The sequence below is a fragment of the Triticum urartu genome, chromosome 2, assembly GCF_003073215.2.
Source record: "Triticum urartu cultivar G1812 chromosome 2, Tu2.1, whole genome shotgun sequence".
Lineage (NCBI taxonomy): Eukaryota > Viridiplantae > Streptophyta > Magnoliopsida > Poales > Poaceae > Triticum > Triticum urartu.
The window spans coordinates 625865302-625879992 of record NC_053023.1 but is presented as its reverse complement, the minus strand read 5'-3'; the positions used below and the strand labels follow the sequence as shown (position 1 = coordinate 625879992).

General features: G+C 46.3%; 1 protein-coding gene across 25 annotated transcripts; it reads left to right on the top strand.

Annotated features, from left to right (window-relative positions):
* Positions 1-6043: 6043 nt before the first annotated feature.
* On the top strand, positions 6044-11386 carry LOC125539269. 25 transcript variants are annotated; one of them, XM_048702693.1, is made up of 7 exons: positions 6046-6574; positions 7710-7782; positions 7856-7982; positions 8179-8229; positions 8322-8422; positions 8796-8923; positions 10900-11386. In XM_048702693.1, the coding sequence occupies exons 3-7, from the start codon at positions 7888-7890 to the stop codon at positions 11026-11028; spliced, it is 504 nt and encodes a 167-aa protein (XP_048558650.1). In that variant the 5' UTR covers positions 6046-6574; positions 7710-7782; positions 7856-7887; the 3' UTR covers positions 11029-11386. The 25 variants fall into 25 exon arrangements, 5 of the variants coding, with proteins under 5 accessions (XP_048558650.1, XP_048558654.1, XP_048558652.1 ...); XR_007296773.1 differs by adding exons at positions 9315-9395; positions 10727-10814 and having other exon boundaries at positions 6047-6574; positions 7710-7982; positions 8179-8422; positions 10906-11386; XR_007296767.1 differs by adding exons at positions 9315-9395; positions 10727-10814 and having other exon boundaries at positions 6047-6574; positions 7710-7982; positions 8179-8422.
* The last annotated feature ends 3305 nt before the right edge of the window (positions 11387-14691 follow it).

The following is a 14691-nucleotide window of genomic DNA, read 5'->3' as shown; positions in this document are numbered from 1 at the left end:
TCGCACGTAAGGAAGTGTGTCCGAAAAAAACGATTCGCCCCCTAACTGCTGGGACCCACCAGCTACATCTTCACACGCAAGGAAGTGCGTCCAAAAAAACGATTCGCCCCCTGACAGCTGGGACCCACCAGCTACATCTTTGCACGCAAGGAAGTGCGTCCGAAAAAAATGATTCGCCCCCTGACTGCTGGGACCCACCAGCTACATCTTCGCACGCAAGGAAGTGCGTCTGGGCAAAAAAAACAATTCCCCCTGACTGCTGGGACCCAGCAGCTACATCTTCGCACGCAAGGAAGTGCGTCCGGGCAAAAAAACAAAACGATTTGCCCCCCTGACTGCTGGGACCCACCAGCTACATCTTCGCAAGCAAGGAAGTGCCTGACAGTCGGGACCCACCTGGTCGAAGCGTACGTAGCGTTGTCATTTTGGTCGCGAACGTGTACGTACATATATACTGGTGGATGTAGATGCGCGCACGTGTCATAGTAGAGGCGTGTACGTGTCGTAGTAGAGGCACGCACGTAGCATGTACACATACGTACATCGGCGAGGGTGCAATAAAGAAAATACGGCCACGTACGTACATACGGGCAGGGTCTCGAACGCCTACTCGCGCATACGTACGGCCATGGCTCGTGTACATGGCTGGGTCGGAACGGAGAAACAGCGTCATCGTCGTGTTCATGGGGAGGCAACGGAATGCGTCGTGTTCATGGGGAGACAACGGAATGCGTCGTGTTCATGGGGAGGCAACGGAATGCGTTGTGTTCATGGGGAGGCAACGTAATGCGTCGTGTTCATGGGTAGGCAACGGAATGCGTCGTGTTCATCGGGAGGCAACGGAACGCGTGGGAGCCAACCGGTTGGGTCGGAACGGAATGCGTGGTCGTGTTCATCGGGAGGGCTTGGACGGAACAGGCGATGGAAACGAGGCATGGCGTACCGCACAACGGAGGAAACGGACCTCCTACGTTCGGAACGGGGTCCTGTTGATCGGGAGGGGTCTGGCGTACCGCAAAACGGAGGAAACGGACCTCCTACGGTCGAAACGGGGGTCCTGTTGATCGGGAGGGGTGTGGCGTACCGCAAAACGGACGAAACGGACTTGTGTTGGAGCGCTACGGTCGAAACGGGGGTCCTGTTCATCGGGAGGGGTGTGGCGTACCGCAAAACAGGACTCCACGGGATACTGTTCATCTCCACCGTCGATCTCCTCCAGCCTCCATGGGCTCCTGTTCATCCAACCTCCACCGCGCGCTACTCCACCGACTACTATTCAACCACCCCTCCATGGGCACCCCTCCATCGTCTACTGTTCATCCAGCCCTCCACACCACGGGGTCCTGTTCAACCACCCCTCCACGGGCACCCCTCCACCGTCTACTGTTCATCCAGCCCTCCACCACACCACAGGGTCATGTTCATCCAAAGGCAACGCCACCGCTCACTGTTCATCCAACCCCCCCTCCCCCCGCAACGCTCACTGTTCATCCCAGAGGCAGCATCGATCGGCTTCAGTTAGCAGCAGTAGCGAAGGAATCGCTCGATTGGGTTCAGTTAACATCCATCGATCGATTGCTCGGGTTCAGTAACGCATAGCCTGCAGTGCAATCGCTCGGGTTCAGTTAGAGCCCAACGCCTCGCTCGGGTTCAGTTAGAGCCAACGCCTCGCACACACGCGCGTACATGTATGAGAGAAACGCGCATCGCTCAGCCCCCGACCTCCCACCGTAGCCGGGAACTCCCCAAAATTTTCCTCCCCCTCGCTTCTACCACGGTTTGTTCCGTCATGGACGGCCCAAAGAATGTCATGCAGCCGCGTCTCCGGCCCGCCCAGGATGAAAAGCTCATTTTATGTCATGATTTTTTGTCATAGAAGTAGGAGCCCACCACATCTATGATGATACCGGGTTTTGTCACAATTATCATCATAGAAGTGTCATATGTATGACAGAAAAAAATTCGTTCGGCCCAAAATGTCACGGATGTGTCTTTTTTTTGTAGTGAGGGTCCGCACGCTTAACGTTCAATGACGATCGGTATTATGAGTTTATGTGTTTTGATGTACCAAAGGTAGTTCGGAGTCCCGGATGTGATCACGGACATGAAGAGGAGTCTTGAAATGGTCGAGACATAAAGATTGATATATTTGAAGGCTATGTTTGGACACCAGAATGGTTTCGGATAAGTTCGGGCAATTACCAAAGTACCGGGGGGTTATCAGAACCCCCTGGGGAGTCAATGGGCCTTAATGGGCCATGGTGGGAGAGATAAGGAGGCGGCCAAGTGCCCCCCAAGCCCAATCCGAATTGGGGAGGGGGCCGGCCCCCCTTTCCTTCTCTCCTTCTCCCTCTTCCTTCTTCTCCTACTCCAACTAGGAAGGGGGGAACCTACTCCTACTAGGAGTAGGAATCCCCCTTGGGGCGCTCCATAGAGAGGGCCGGCCCTCCCCTCCTCCACTCCTTTATATACGGGGGAGGGGGGCACCCCATAGACACACAAGTTGACAGTTGTCTTAGCCGTGTGCGGTGCCCCCCTCCACAGATTTCCACCTCGGTCATATCATTGTAGTGCTTAGGCAAAGCCCTGCGTCGGTAACATCATCATCACCATCATCACGCCGTCGTGCTGACGTAACTCTCCCTCGGCCTCAACTGGATCAAGAGTACGAGGGACGTCACCAAGCTGAACGTGTGCAGATCGCGGAGGTGTCGTGCGTTTGGCACTTGATCGGTTGGATCGCAAAGACGTTCGACTACATCAACCGCGTTACTTAACGCTTCTGCTTTTGGTCTATGACGGTACGTGGACACACTCTCCCCTCTTGTTGCTATGCATCACCTAGATGGATCTTACATGTGCGTAGGATTTTTTTGAAATTACTGCGTTTCCCAACAACGTCGACTACATGACACTTCACCATTATTTAGGCCTAGGGGGAGGCATTGGGAAGTAATAAGTAGATGATGGGTTGCTAGAGTGATAGAAGCTTAAACCCTAGTTTATGCGTTGCTTCATAAGGGGCTGATTTGGATCCATATGTTTCATGCTATGGTTAGGTTTACCTTAATACTTCTTTCGTAGTTGTGGATGCTTGCGAGGGGGGTTAATCATAAATGGGAGGCTTGTTCAAGGAAGGGCAGCACCCAAGCACCGGTCCACCCACATATCAAATTATCAAAGTAACGAACGTGAATCATATGAGCATGATGAAAACTAGCTTGACAACGATTCCCATGTGTCCTCGGGAGCGCTTTGCTTTATATAAGAATTCGTCCAGGCTTGTCCTTTGCTACAAAAAGGATTGGGCCACCTTACTGCACCTTAGTTACTATATTTACTTGTTACCCGTTACAATTTCCTTCTGCTCCTCGTTGGGTTCGACAGTTTTACTTATCGAAAGGACTATGATAGATCACCTATACTTATGGGTCATCATTGTTGCTTCATATACCCCCTTGTTGCTACATAACCATGGTGCAGGTACTGGGCGTGGAGCAAGCCTTGAGCTTCTGGATGAGCAGCTGCCCGCGTCCTCTCGGATGTCCGCCGAGCCCGCTCACGACGTCACTCCGTCACCTGGCCTGCCGACGGGGCTGGCCGAGCCGGGCACAGAGCTTCCCGACGCAGCGTCCGAGCCGGCATCCTTGCCCATGCTGGCGTCCATGCCCGAGCCAGCACCTGCGCCGGTGTTCCCGCTCGTGTCAACCGAGCCGGCGTCCTCGCCTGAGCCGACTCCCTCGCCTGTCCTGTCGCCTGGTGTGACTGGTTTGTCGTCGTCATCTTCGTCGACCCCGTCTCTGCCGCCACCTCCGCCTCCTATCACTGTTCTGCGTGCTCGTACGCGCAGTTAGAGTGGTATTTTTCGGTCGAAGGAGCGTACTGACGGCACGGTTGCGTGGATTGCGGCGTGTATGGCACAGATATATGCTGACCCCACCATTGAGCCTCGGCATTTTCATGTAGCTCTTCAGATTCCTCATTGGCGCGGTGCCATGGAGCAGGAGTTTCAGGCACTACAGAGGAATAATACTTGGCGCTTGGTTCCTCCCGTATCTGGTGTCAACATCATTGACTCCAAATGGGTGTTTAAGATAAAGAAGCATGCTGATGGATCTATTGAGCGGTACAAGGCACGGCTGGTGGCTAAAGGGTTTAAACAATGGTATGGTCTTGATTATGAGGATACCTTTAGTCCAGTTGTCAAACCTACCACCATTCGTCTGCTTCTATCCTTGGTTATTGCCAAAGGGTGGTCTCTATGACAGCTTGATGTCCAGAATGCTTTCCTCCATGGGGTCTTGGAGGAAGAGGTCTACATGCGGCAACCTCTAGGTTTTGTTGATCCTTCTCATCCGCATCATTTGTGTCATCTTGAGAAGGCGCTTTATGGACTTAAGCAGGCTCCCCGTGCATGGTATGCCCAACTTGGCTCAGTTCTTCGATGTCTTGGGTTTGCTCCGTCCACTGCTGACACATCTCTGTTCATGTTCCATCGTCCTGAGGTTACTATGTACCTGGTGGTTTATGTTGATGACTTTATTCTTATCAGCTCCTTAATGATTGTTGTTGATCGTCTGTTGTCTGCTCTGAGTGATCATTTTGCTGTCAAGGATCTGGGTGCTCTCCATTACTTCCTTGGTTTGGAGGTTTCACGGTCTCTTGCTGGTCTGACTCTCACTCAGCATAAGTATTCCTTGGACTTGCTGCAACGTGCAGGTATGTGGCAGTGCAAGCATGCTGCCACCCCAATGTCTGCGACTGATCGATTATCAGCCTTGGATGGTGCCTTGCTTCCTTCAGATGATGCTATAGAGTGCCGCAGTATTGTTGGTGGGTTGCAGCACTTGACTATCACACAACCGGATATCTCTTATGCGGTAAACCGTGTGTGCCAATATCTTCATGCTCCTCGGACTTGTGAAGCGCATACTGTGTTATCTCTCTCATACTGTCTCCTATGGTTTGCATCTTCGGTCTACCTCCTCGAGTGCTCTCTCGGGGTTCTCTGATGCTGATTGGGCTGGGAGCCTGGATGACCGGCGATCAATGAGGGGTTATGTTGTCTTCTTTGGTCACAACTTGATTGCTTGGAGTGCGCGCAAGCAGGCCACCGTCTCTCGGAGTAGCACTGAAGTAGAGTATAAGGACGTTGCCAATGCCACGGCTGAGCTCATTTGAGTACAGTCTCTAATCCAGTTTTCCATGCTCGTACCAAGCACATCAAAGTTGACTATCACTTTGAGGGAACGTATTTCTCAGAACCTTCTTCGTATCAAGTTCATCTCCCCTAAAGATCAACTTGCTGACATCTTCACGAAACCACTTCCATAACCTCAGTTTGAAGGTTGTAGGCGCAATCTTAACTTACTTTGTACTTCAGGTCATAGTTAAGATTGAAGGGTTTTAGATATTGTCTATACGTAGCTTCTATGTACACTCTGTATATTGTATTTGTACACTACGTGTACCGTTATATATATATATATATATATATATATATATATATATATATATATAGGTAAAACTGTGTCTACCATAGCTTGCCACAGAACTAGTTAAGTTTTCCTAAACTTCTAACGGTTCAAAAGTTATAAAAAATATGAAATAAATATGGGAGCATCTCTCTAATGTAATAAGATGATCCAACAAAGGGATTGTCAAAATATGCATCTATGTGTCCTCGACAAAAATAATAAGCATTTCAGCTCAGTGCGACATAAATATATACTGAACTATTTGTTTTTTTGTCCAGGACACATACAGTCGTATTTTTTTAATCCCTCCGTTGGATCATGTTATATTATAGGTGTGTTGGTTCAGTATTTTTTTCAGAATTTTTGAGAACTTTTGCACCGTTAAAACCCTTAACTAGTTCTGTGGCAAACACTTGTAGAAAATCCTACTCCTATATATATATATATATATATATATATATATATATTATTCTGTTATATATATATAGGACGAAGTTATTTTGTTACTAGTAACAGAATATTCTGTTACTATCAGTACCGTGTAGAGGCCTGATCCATTTTGCACAAGCCGATGCTATCGATGTGGCATGGAACAGAGAAAAAGCCCACCCACTCTGCTGTTTCCATCGCCGGCTCCACCCCCTGCATCCACCCGCCGTCGGCGCCGCTCCTTGCTCCCACGCACCGCTGGCCCCTGCCTCCTTGCTTCCACGCGCCGCCGGCTCCGCCCCCTGTTTCCACCCGCCGCCGGCAGCCGGCCCCTGCTCCCACGCGCCGTCGGCCCCTGCCTCCCTGCTTCCACGCGCTGTCGGCTGCGCCCCCTGCTTCCACCCGCCGCCGCCGCCGCCCCTCTGCTTCCACCGCGCCACCGGCCTGCCTCCCCATTGCTTCCACCGGAGCGCCGCCCCCTGCTTCCACCGCGTCGCTGGCCCACCTCTCTGCTGCTTCCACCGCGTCGCCGCCCCGCACACTGGTTGCCAGTCGTGTGGCCGCCCCTTGCCCAACCTCCTAGTCGCCGGTGCCATGGCCGCGCCACCGCTTCGCAAGCCTCCGTTCAACGACATAACACCAAGCCGTTCGATGCCGCGGCTCGGGAGGTGACCATCTCAACCTTTCCACATTCCCCCCTGGACGTTCATGCTCCTCTGGTGTATATTCAGTTCGTGTTGTAGCTATGGTCATTCTATTATGATTTAAAGCTCATCTTGTGTGGTTTCTTTCTTCAGTCCCAAGTGGCAAATTTGTTATGTAGCATATGGTATCATTGAGCCGCACTTCTGTGTACTGTCCCTCTTCCCCTGCCCCTCAAGCGCCGCTGCTTTCTTGTGCTTGTTGTTCGACATGTGTTTGTCTGAATGCTTAGAGAAGAGACTTGTTTTCTGTACTAAACTCATTATTAGTTCGGTATGTATTATTTCGTTAGTTCATGAAAAAACACATAATAGTATTGGGTGCGTGTAATCATCAGTTCACGTTTCAAAATTATGTAAGTTTAGATATATCACCTAAAATAAATCCAAAGAAAAATTATGTAAGTTCAGTTTGTGTGCTGCTACAATTTTGCACTTCTTGTCTAGTCGTACTAGTACTGATGAATAACGAGTTGAATGAAAAATGTAGGGGTTGAAGTAAACCCTCTCGATATAACTATTACTGATATATGTGCTCCGCGCCTCCGCCTTTACATTTTTTCGTAAGTTCTAGAATTCGTAGAGCTTCAGTCCATCTATGTTGCTTCTGCGATAACTTACTGCCGCTCGTGCTCTCCGCCTCCATCAGCTCCACCTCACCGAAGCAATCTGTCTAGAGGAGGAGGTGTAGCCGGTCCACCCAATCTCCGACGTCTTATTCCACCTCCAAAAAATATCTTTTCATCAAAGTGCTGGTGCTAGATACTTTTACACATAATTCATACTAAACTGTAAGTTATCTCCGAAGCACTTTGTGCAGGAAATTATCTCATGAGTTGTGTGTAGCGTTTGTGCCTGGTGGGTGTTCGTATAAATCCCTAGGTGGCCACTGTTGGCCAGTTTTGTGTGCTTCAAACATGCTTCAAATTCTTTTCTAAACAAATTATTAGTATGACAAAAGATTTATACGGCTGATAAATCACTAGCATTTGAAGCATGTGTGCTTCAAACATGCTTCAAATGCTAGTGAGATGAATAGCTATAGAAGTGGGTTGTGCTGATAATACATGGCTCATATTTTTCTCAACGGATACTTATGCAGAATTCTCAAGCCACAGAAGGTCCCAGGACATTCACCGTCGGCACCATAGTCCGTTCACCGACGCAAAGATGAGGTCTAGCCATCGTCACCCACGACCGTGCACTCGCATCTCTCCAGCTTCAAGTACTGTCCTCCTCTAGCTGCAGGTCGCGTTCTCCTCCAGCCGCAGACCAATGCTATGATGAACATTCAAGGCAGCAAGCACACCACAGGTCGCAGCGCCGCCGTTGATCACATGTGCACATCCGTGCGATTGATGTGTGTGTGCTTTAGGTATGCATCTCAATGCCTCCGCCCTTCCTCTTTTCATGTATTATATTCTGAAAAAATTAGACGCTTTCAACTGAATAAAAAATGTGTCACACAAGTTCAGGTATAACTACTGCAGGACTTCAGAAATCTGAACAAACAATGCTCAAACCAATAGCTAATGTACGTCTGATGTCAAGTTTCTCTATATGGTTCGCAGTCCAACTGCTGTATTCGGCTGGGCTGCTCATGTGACGAGCTCCTCTTCCAGGTCCGGCAGCCCCCTGTACTTCCTCAATCTTTCAAAGTTTGATCCTTTTTTTGCAGCATGCTGAAAAACAGGATCCAACATTTATGAAAAAGAGATGAATTTAGAGGAAGATGCAGCACTGGAACGCAGAAGACTCAGTTCACACAAAAAATGAAAAAATGGCAGGAACAGGCAGCAGTTTTCAAAAATGAAGGTATAATAAAGTTCAAAAAAATGCTATTAAATTCTGAGTGTTGCAATTCAGTCCTTTTCAGTTAAGTTTCGTAAAGAAGTACATCAGAACAACAAGTTAAGTTTGACAACAAACCTGTAGTAGGACATCAATATATACCCCATTAGCAAAAATCATGTTATGGTGTTTTCATCCTTTCCTGTATTACCTAAAAGATGGTGCTTTGCTATTTCTCTATTAGTGATTCTGTTAGTGCCTGCAAATTGAAAGAGCTCTGGAACTGACCCGTGGACATTTTTCCGTAAAAACATTGCTACTTGTTTTTTCCAATTCTAGGTTTACATTCTAGCATACCTTTTTTTCTTATCAATTATTCTTCTATCCTTCCTTGTAGATGGAGATGTGAGCATGTATACATATGTTCTGGAGACACTAGACTTATCTGGTGGTGTGTGCGTGCTGCTGTATCCTCTTCCGGCCACTCTAATCTACACCCTCAGTACAAGCCGATGCATCGCCAAGGTACACTGGAATGAATATGTGTTTCTTCTGTGGTGATGATTTTGGGAGTAAAATGGGAAATTTAACAAAAGAAATATAAGAGTGCTTAGATCACTAAAGTAGTGATCTAAAATGCTCTTATATTTGTTTACAGAGGGAGTACTCAAGTCCATCTTGCAAACGAGTAGCATTTCAATAGTGCAAACATGCATCAAATTAAAAAAAACCGAGCCTGACTTGAAGCAAATTCATATCTAAGTGTTTATTTCATAGCTCATCGATACTCATATAAGCCCGTGCATATCTGGGTGTTTATTACTTCCAACTCTGAAGCTTGACATGCATATTTGGGGATGGTTTCAAGTACTAGTTTGGAACTATATCTAACCGATACTATAAAAAAATTTAGCAGTTCGACAGGGGTGCGGGGTTCAGTTCGACGATGACAAGCTAGGCAGCCGGCCTTTATCGTGAACTGGCACAGTTTGATCTTGTAAGAAATGGAAATTCCCTGATGTTGAGTGTGTCAGTACATTTGCTTGGCCGCTTTGCTACTCTAGTTAGTAACATATCACTTGCTAAATCAAAAATATTTTGTTGTTCACTTTCCTGTGTTTTGTTGGATAATTCTCAGGCTTTCTTTCTCTGAGAGGTACAAAAATCATAGTGCTTAATATACCGATGTGTGTGTTATACTTGAATTAAATAAAGTTAGAGGAGAAAGTGCCCCTATTCCATTACTTTGAGAAGTACAAGTACACCTTTCTGATAGTACAGTGCAGGCCCGGTGCTGGCCCTGCACAAATGGCGTCTTTAGCTCACCACGCTACCTCCCTCCCGCCGGTGGCTCTCCGTCCCTATTCAAAATTTTCCAGTGCGTCTTTATATTTTGTTCAGATCAACTACTTGCTGGTCATAAGTCCAATTTCATCTGTGTTTCCATGTTCTTCCTATAGCATAAGTTGATTGGCATTACTGTGACACTGATCAAGCCAACTGCGTGTATTTAGTGATTAAGGTCATTTGGAAAAAACTTTTACACTTGTTGTGATGCCTTACAATTAAGACATTTTTTATATAAACATTGTTGCAACATGAATGTCAAGGAAAAGCATGTGAAAATGCCCTCTATAGGAGAAAGGCTTCTACAGAAAATACTGTTGCAACATTTTAGGCATGCGATTACAATTTTTTTGGCAATTTATTCTAATTGGTGCGTTCAGATTAGTAATATATAGAGAAATTGTTTTGGTAGTACCATCAATCCACCGTTTGTCTAATTAAACAGAAATACACAACGGAAAGCAAAATGTTTTAACTAGTTCAACCCTGTAGGTAATTACATTGTATAGAGGTTGCACCAATTACACTCTATAGAGGCTACATCAGTTCAGTACATCAGTTCACCTTGATTAAAATACAGAAGTGCGCCGGCAAGATTTCGATCAGTTCGCTTATAAAAAAATAGGAAGTTGGTAGTGTAAAGAAACCGGAGAACCAATGTCAGCCTAGGTAACTCCACACAAGTGCACCCGTTAGAAACAAAAGGTTCTGCATGTCACTGTCATACCCTGCATAATGGAAATGGATGCAGAGTAGGAGTGAAACAGGGAAGGGGAATTGTTGCAGGGGCAAGTGTTGTGGGCATTAGCTGCTATGGTGCATCTTATCCAGTTATTGCTTGGTCTACATGCGGCCATTGCGAGGTTCAGCTTGGTTGACAAAAGTAAAACCAAATTTGGGTGTGTGTGAGTGTGTGTGTGTGTGTGCAAGTGCAACCGTGACTTGCATATGGTGTACAAACAAAGTTATTTTGGTTTTCAGACCCAGAAAAAGTTCAAAAAGAGTATATAGCCTGGGAAGTGGGAAGTACAAGAGGCAAAAGTTACCGAGTTCAACAAAAACAAAAAATGTTAGTTTCTCTTTTCTCTGATTTTCAGCTCTTTCTTTCTGTGTTTTGATCATCTGGAGCTGATGAGTTGTTTCATTTTTCGTAGTTTCAGAAGTACAAGGGAAAAGATGGAGAGGTTGGACTACTCACGACTGTTGTTGTGGAGCCGTGGCGCGTCGACGAGCTCCTGCAGAGCCACGAGCTGCGGAACCGACGAGCCGGCTGCCTGTCATAGTTCCACAAAGGTTAAAAATAGTTGCTAATTAATTCCACAAAGGATTTTGTATGATCCATAGCCATCAGGCGAGCAGTTTAAGGCCTACTGCGTGAACCGTCCATCGTCTTATATGCATGAGCTTGTTGTCTCGATGCATCTAGCATCGGAGTATCTCCTCCCCCTTGCCGCACACACATGTCGGGCAGTCGAGCTAGTGTTGTTTGTGATTGCTGTCATTGGACAAAGGATTTGTTCTGTAACTCTGTACTGACGGGACCTTCAACATATATGGGGTTTAGAATTTGTTTGTAACTCTGTACTATCGGGACCTTCAGCATATATGGTGTTTTCAGTATTCTGATCTGTAGACCAAAAATGGTGAACATTTAAACATCAATTTGATTTAATAAAACTGAGAAGTTCTACTTTTGGTAAATAGCTGAACCTGGGTGCAACAAAGTTCTACCATTAGTCATGGGGATTATCAGTTAATGTGTGGTGTGTTTTTTTGTCAGTTTATGTGTTTTTTGTTTGTCAGACCATGTGCAAGTTTGTTATCGGTTCATGTGTATGTGTGTTGGTAACCACTACTATTGCTCGTACAGATCTGACCGTTCCCAGACAAGTTTAGGAGAAAAGCTCAAACAAAAAGAAACCCTACGAAAATTTAAATGGTAAAAGTTCAAGTCATAAAATGAGAGAAGTCCAGAGCCTAGTTGCAAATACATGTCAAGTTAAAAAAAACCAAAACACACGAAATATTTTCTTTTTGAAAAAATATCATTCAGTTCAGCGATATAAACCATGCAAGTTTGGGGACTATGATACCATAAAACGTTGAAAAGTTATGAGGAAAACCATACCAAAAAACAGAGTAAAGTCTAAATATGTGAAAACATGCTCAGGACAAACACATACGGACATCAGTTCAAATACTCTCTTATTGAAATCATTCAAAATTACCCAATGAAAAATACCTTGCCTTGACTTCAGCATGGTTATCGTAGTAGTCGGTGTCATTGTCGGACTGCAAAATCAAACCGTGCAATTCAATTCAGTACAAATTGTGATGACGCAAACTGTGAATGCAAAGAAAGAGAGAGCAACATGGTAAAGCTAAACTCACAGCCATAATGTGTAAGGTCTCTACTTGAGGGAAGCATCTCAAGAAACTCAGCAAAATTCTCGCTTCCCCTGCGACTCTGAAACGCACCTTCAGAGCTAACACATTGACGCTTGGTACCACTGTATTTGGGCAAACATTGGTAAACTCCAGCCTGCAAAGCATCACATCAGCGATCCATCAATCTACTACAGTATAATATAACTCGATGCAAATCAATCCAGCTATCGGTCAAAAAAAGATTTGCTGATCATATGAAAGATAGGCCGGAGATAAAAAAAATAAAATATTCCACCTTGATGATGGTGTTGCCGATCTCAAGCACGTGATTGGCCGTGTCCAAGTAGCCGAACACGGCGAGCTGAGGAGCATAGCCTATCCTTCCAGGCCCAGTGGCGTTGGTGTAGTAGAGGATGAGCCACTGCATGTGCGGGGTGGCAATGGCGCTGACTTCTTCCAAGTAGGAATACCAGAGCAGCATGCAACGGAGGTTGTGGCTGCCGACGCAGACGCGGTCAGGGAGGCAGTAGGTGGAGATGAGCACCAAGATCTCTAGCTTGGGGCTGCAAGCGAGCACGTAATCCAGATCGCGGCCATGCGTGATGCCCGCACAGATGCTGAGTTCCTAGAAGTCGGGGAAGACGCCCAGGCTGCGCGGTAGTTCGCTGGTGTAAGGGAAGAGCCAGACGCCGAGGTAGAGCCGGCGGAGCGAGGCGCCGCAGCGGAGGAGCGACAGCGGTAGCTGCACGGGCACGCAGGCGAAGGAGCGTGGGTTGACGTGGGTGAGATCCTCCACGCCCTTGTCGGCAAGGAGGTGGAGCCACTCGGCGAGGAGCGCGTCCTTGTTGGAATCGTCGACGAGCCGGGCGGAGCGGAAGGGGTGGGAGGCGAGGACGCGGGACGCCGCGGCGGCGTGGGGGAGGAGGAGGGCATCGTCGAGGACGAGTGGGGCGTCGCGCCAGAGGCCGTGCCAGCACTTGGAGAATGCACCGGTGCGGGCGGCGTCCTTGGCGGGGAGGCGGGAGACGACGTTGCAGAGGAGGCCGTCGGGGAGGGCACTGATGCTTTGGGAGGGAACTAGAGAGGACGATCAGTTCGATGAGATGAAAGTCATCAGTACAACCGCCCTGAAATAGTTAGTTCAAATAGAGTAACAGAATAATATTCTGTTACGCGAAACAGAATAGCCTATATATATATATATATATATATATATATATATATATATATATATATATATATATATGAGATAGCCACACCTGTATTGGGTGTTGTGCATTTTCTCAAACCCTAATGTTTAACATTTTAAACGGGTTTTTCGGTTTTTTCTTGACTTTTCAGTTTTTCACCTGTCTTCCTTAACTTTTGGACAACAAAAAAATTATTGCGTGAAAAATGTGTTCTTTTTTCTTCCGCGAAATGCACGGTTTTGCTTCCGCGAGAGGCACGACCGTGCCTCTCGAAAACAAAAAAAACGTGTTCTCTGTTTTTTTTTCTTCCGCGAGAGGCAGGTATTGCTTCCGTGAGGCGCGGTTTTGCTTCCAAGAGAGGCACGGTCGTGCCTCTCGAAAACGGAAAAAATACGTGTTTTTTGATTTTTTTTCTCCCGCGAGAGGCACTATTTTGCTTCTGCGAGAGGCACGGTTTTGCTTTCCCGGGAGGCACGGCCATGCCTCTTTTGGAAAGGGGAAAAACCGTGCTCCCATTTATTTTTTGTCCGGTTTTTCGTCTAGTTTTTTTTGTGAAAAAAAAATTCGTCAAAACGTATCAACATGAGATCTAGTTTTGAAGATCTCAATGCGAGCAATCCAACAGTGAAAACGGCTCGAGATTTGGACGCTCGGTTTAAGAGATAATACATTTTGAATACACGGATCTACGAAAAAAGGGAAAACTCTCAGGTTGCGACGAGTGGTGAACATGCGGCCCGCCAGTTGTCATAACATGAGGAGGTGGGAATGATCTTTGCAAAGAGTACTCCTCAATTAGTGATTTTGCTAGTTGGCGCTGAAGGCGCTGACGAAAAATCCTATACGACGCACACTGCGTCAAAATGTCGGGGTATCGCACAATCTTTCTTAGCAATCAAACAAGACGGGCCGGCCCATTAGAAGCATTCCATGGATCCTGGTTTTGGGAATCTGCTTCGAGCCGGTTTTTCCTGGTTTTACGAACCTTCTAGTAGGTTCCTGAACGGGTTTTTTCTTCTTTTTTTTCATTCTCATTTTTATTGCTTCCTTTTTTCCTGTTTGTTTATTCTTTTCTCTCTTTTTGGTGTTCTTTTTTCCCTGTTGTGTTTTTGGAAAAATGTTCTCAAATTTTAAAAAATGTTTGATTTATCACAAATTGTTCAACATTTCAAAAATTGTTTCCATTTTCAAATTGTATTCAGAAATTCAAAAAATGTTCATTCTTTTCAAACATTATTCAGAAATCTTTTTTTCAAAATTTCGCAACTTCTCAAATTTTATTCAGTATTACAAAAATTGTCTCGAATTTTATAATGATATTTTGGTTTTCATATTTTGTTTGGAAATTAAAAATATGTTCGGGATTGT

Bases quoted from the DNA above. Each gene is read 5' to 3' on its own strand.
- LOC125539269 (XM_048702693.1), top strand. From the start codon at position 7,888: ATGATGAACATTCAAGGCAGCAAGCACACCACAGGTCGCAGCGCCGCC. The intron at 7,983-8,178 runs GTATGCATCTCA...TATGGTTCGCAG, and splicing joins TTGATGTGTGTGTGCTTTAG to TCCAACTGCTGTATTCGGCT. The intron at 8,423-8,795 runs GTATAATAAAGT...CCTTCCTTGTAG, and splicing joins AGCAGTTTTCAAAAATGAAG to ATGGAGATGTGAGCATGTAT.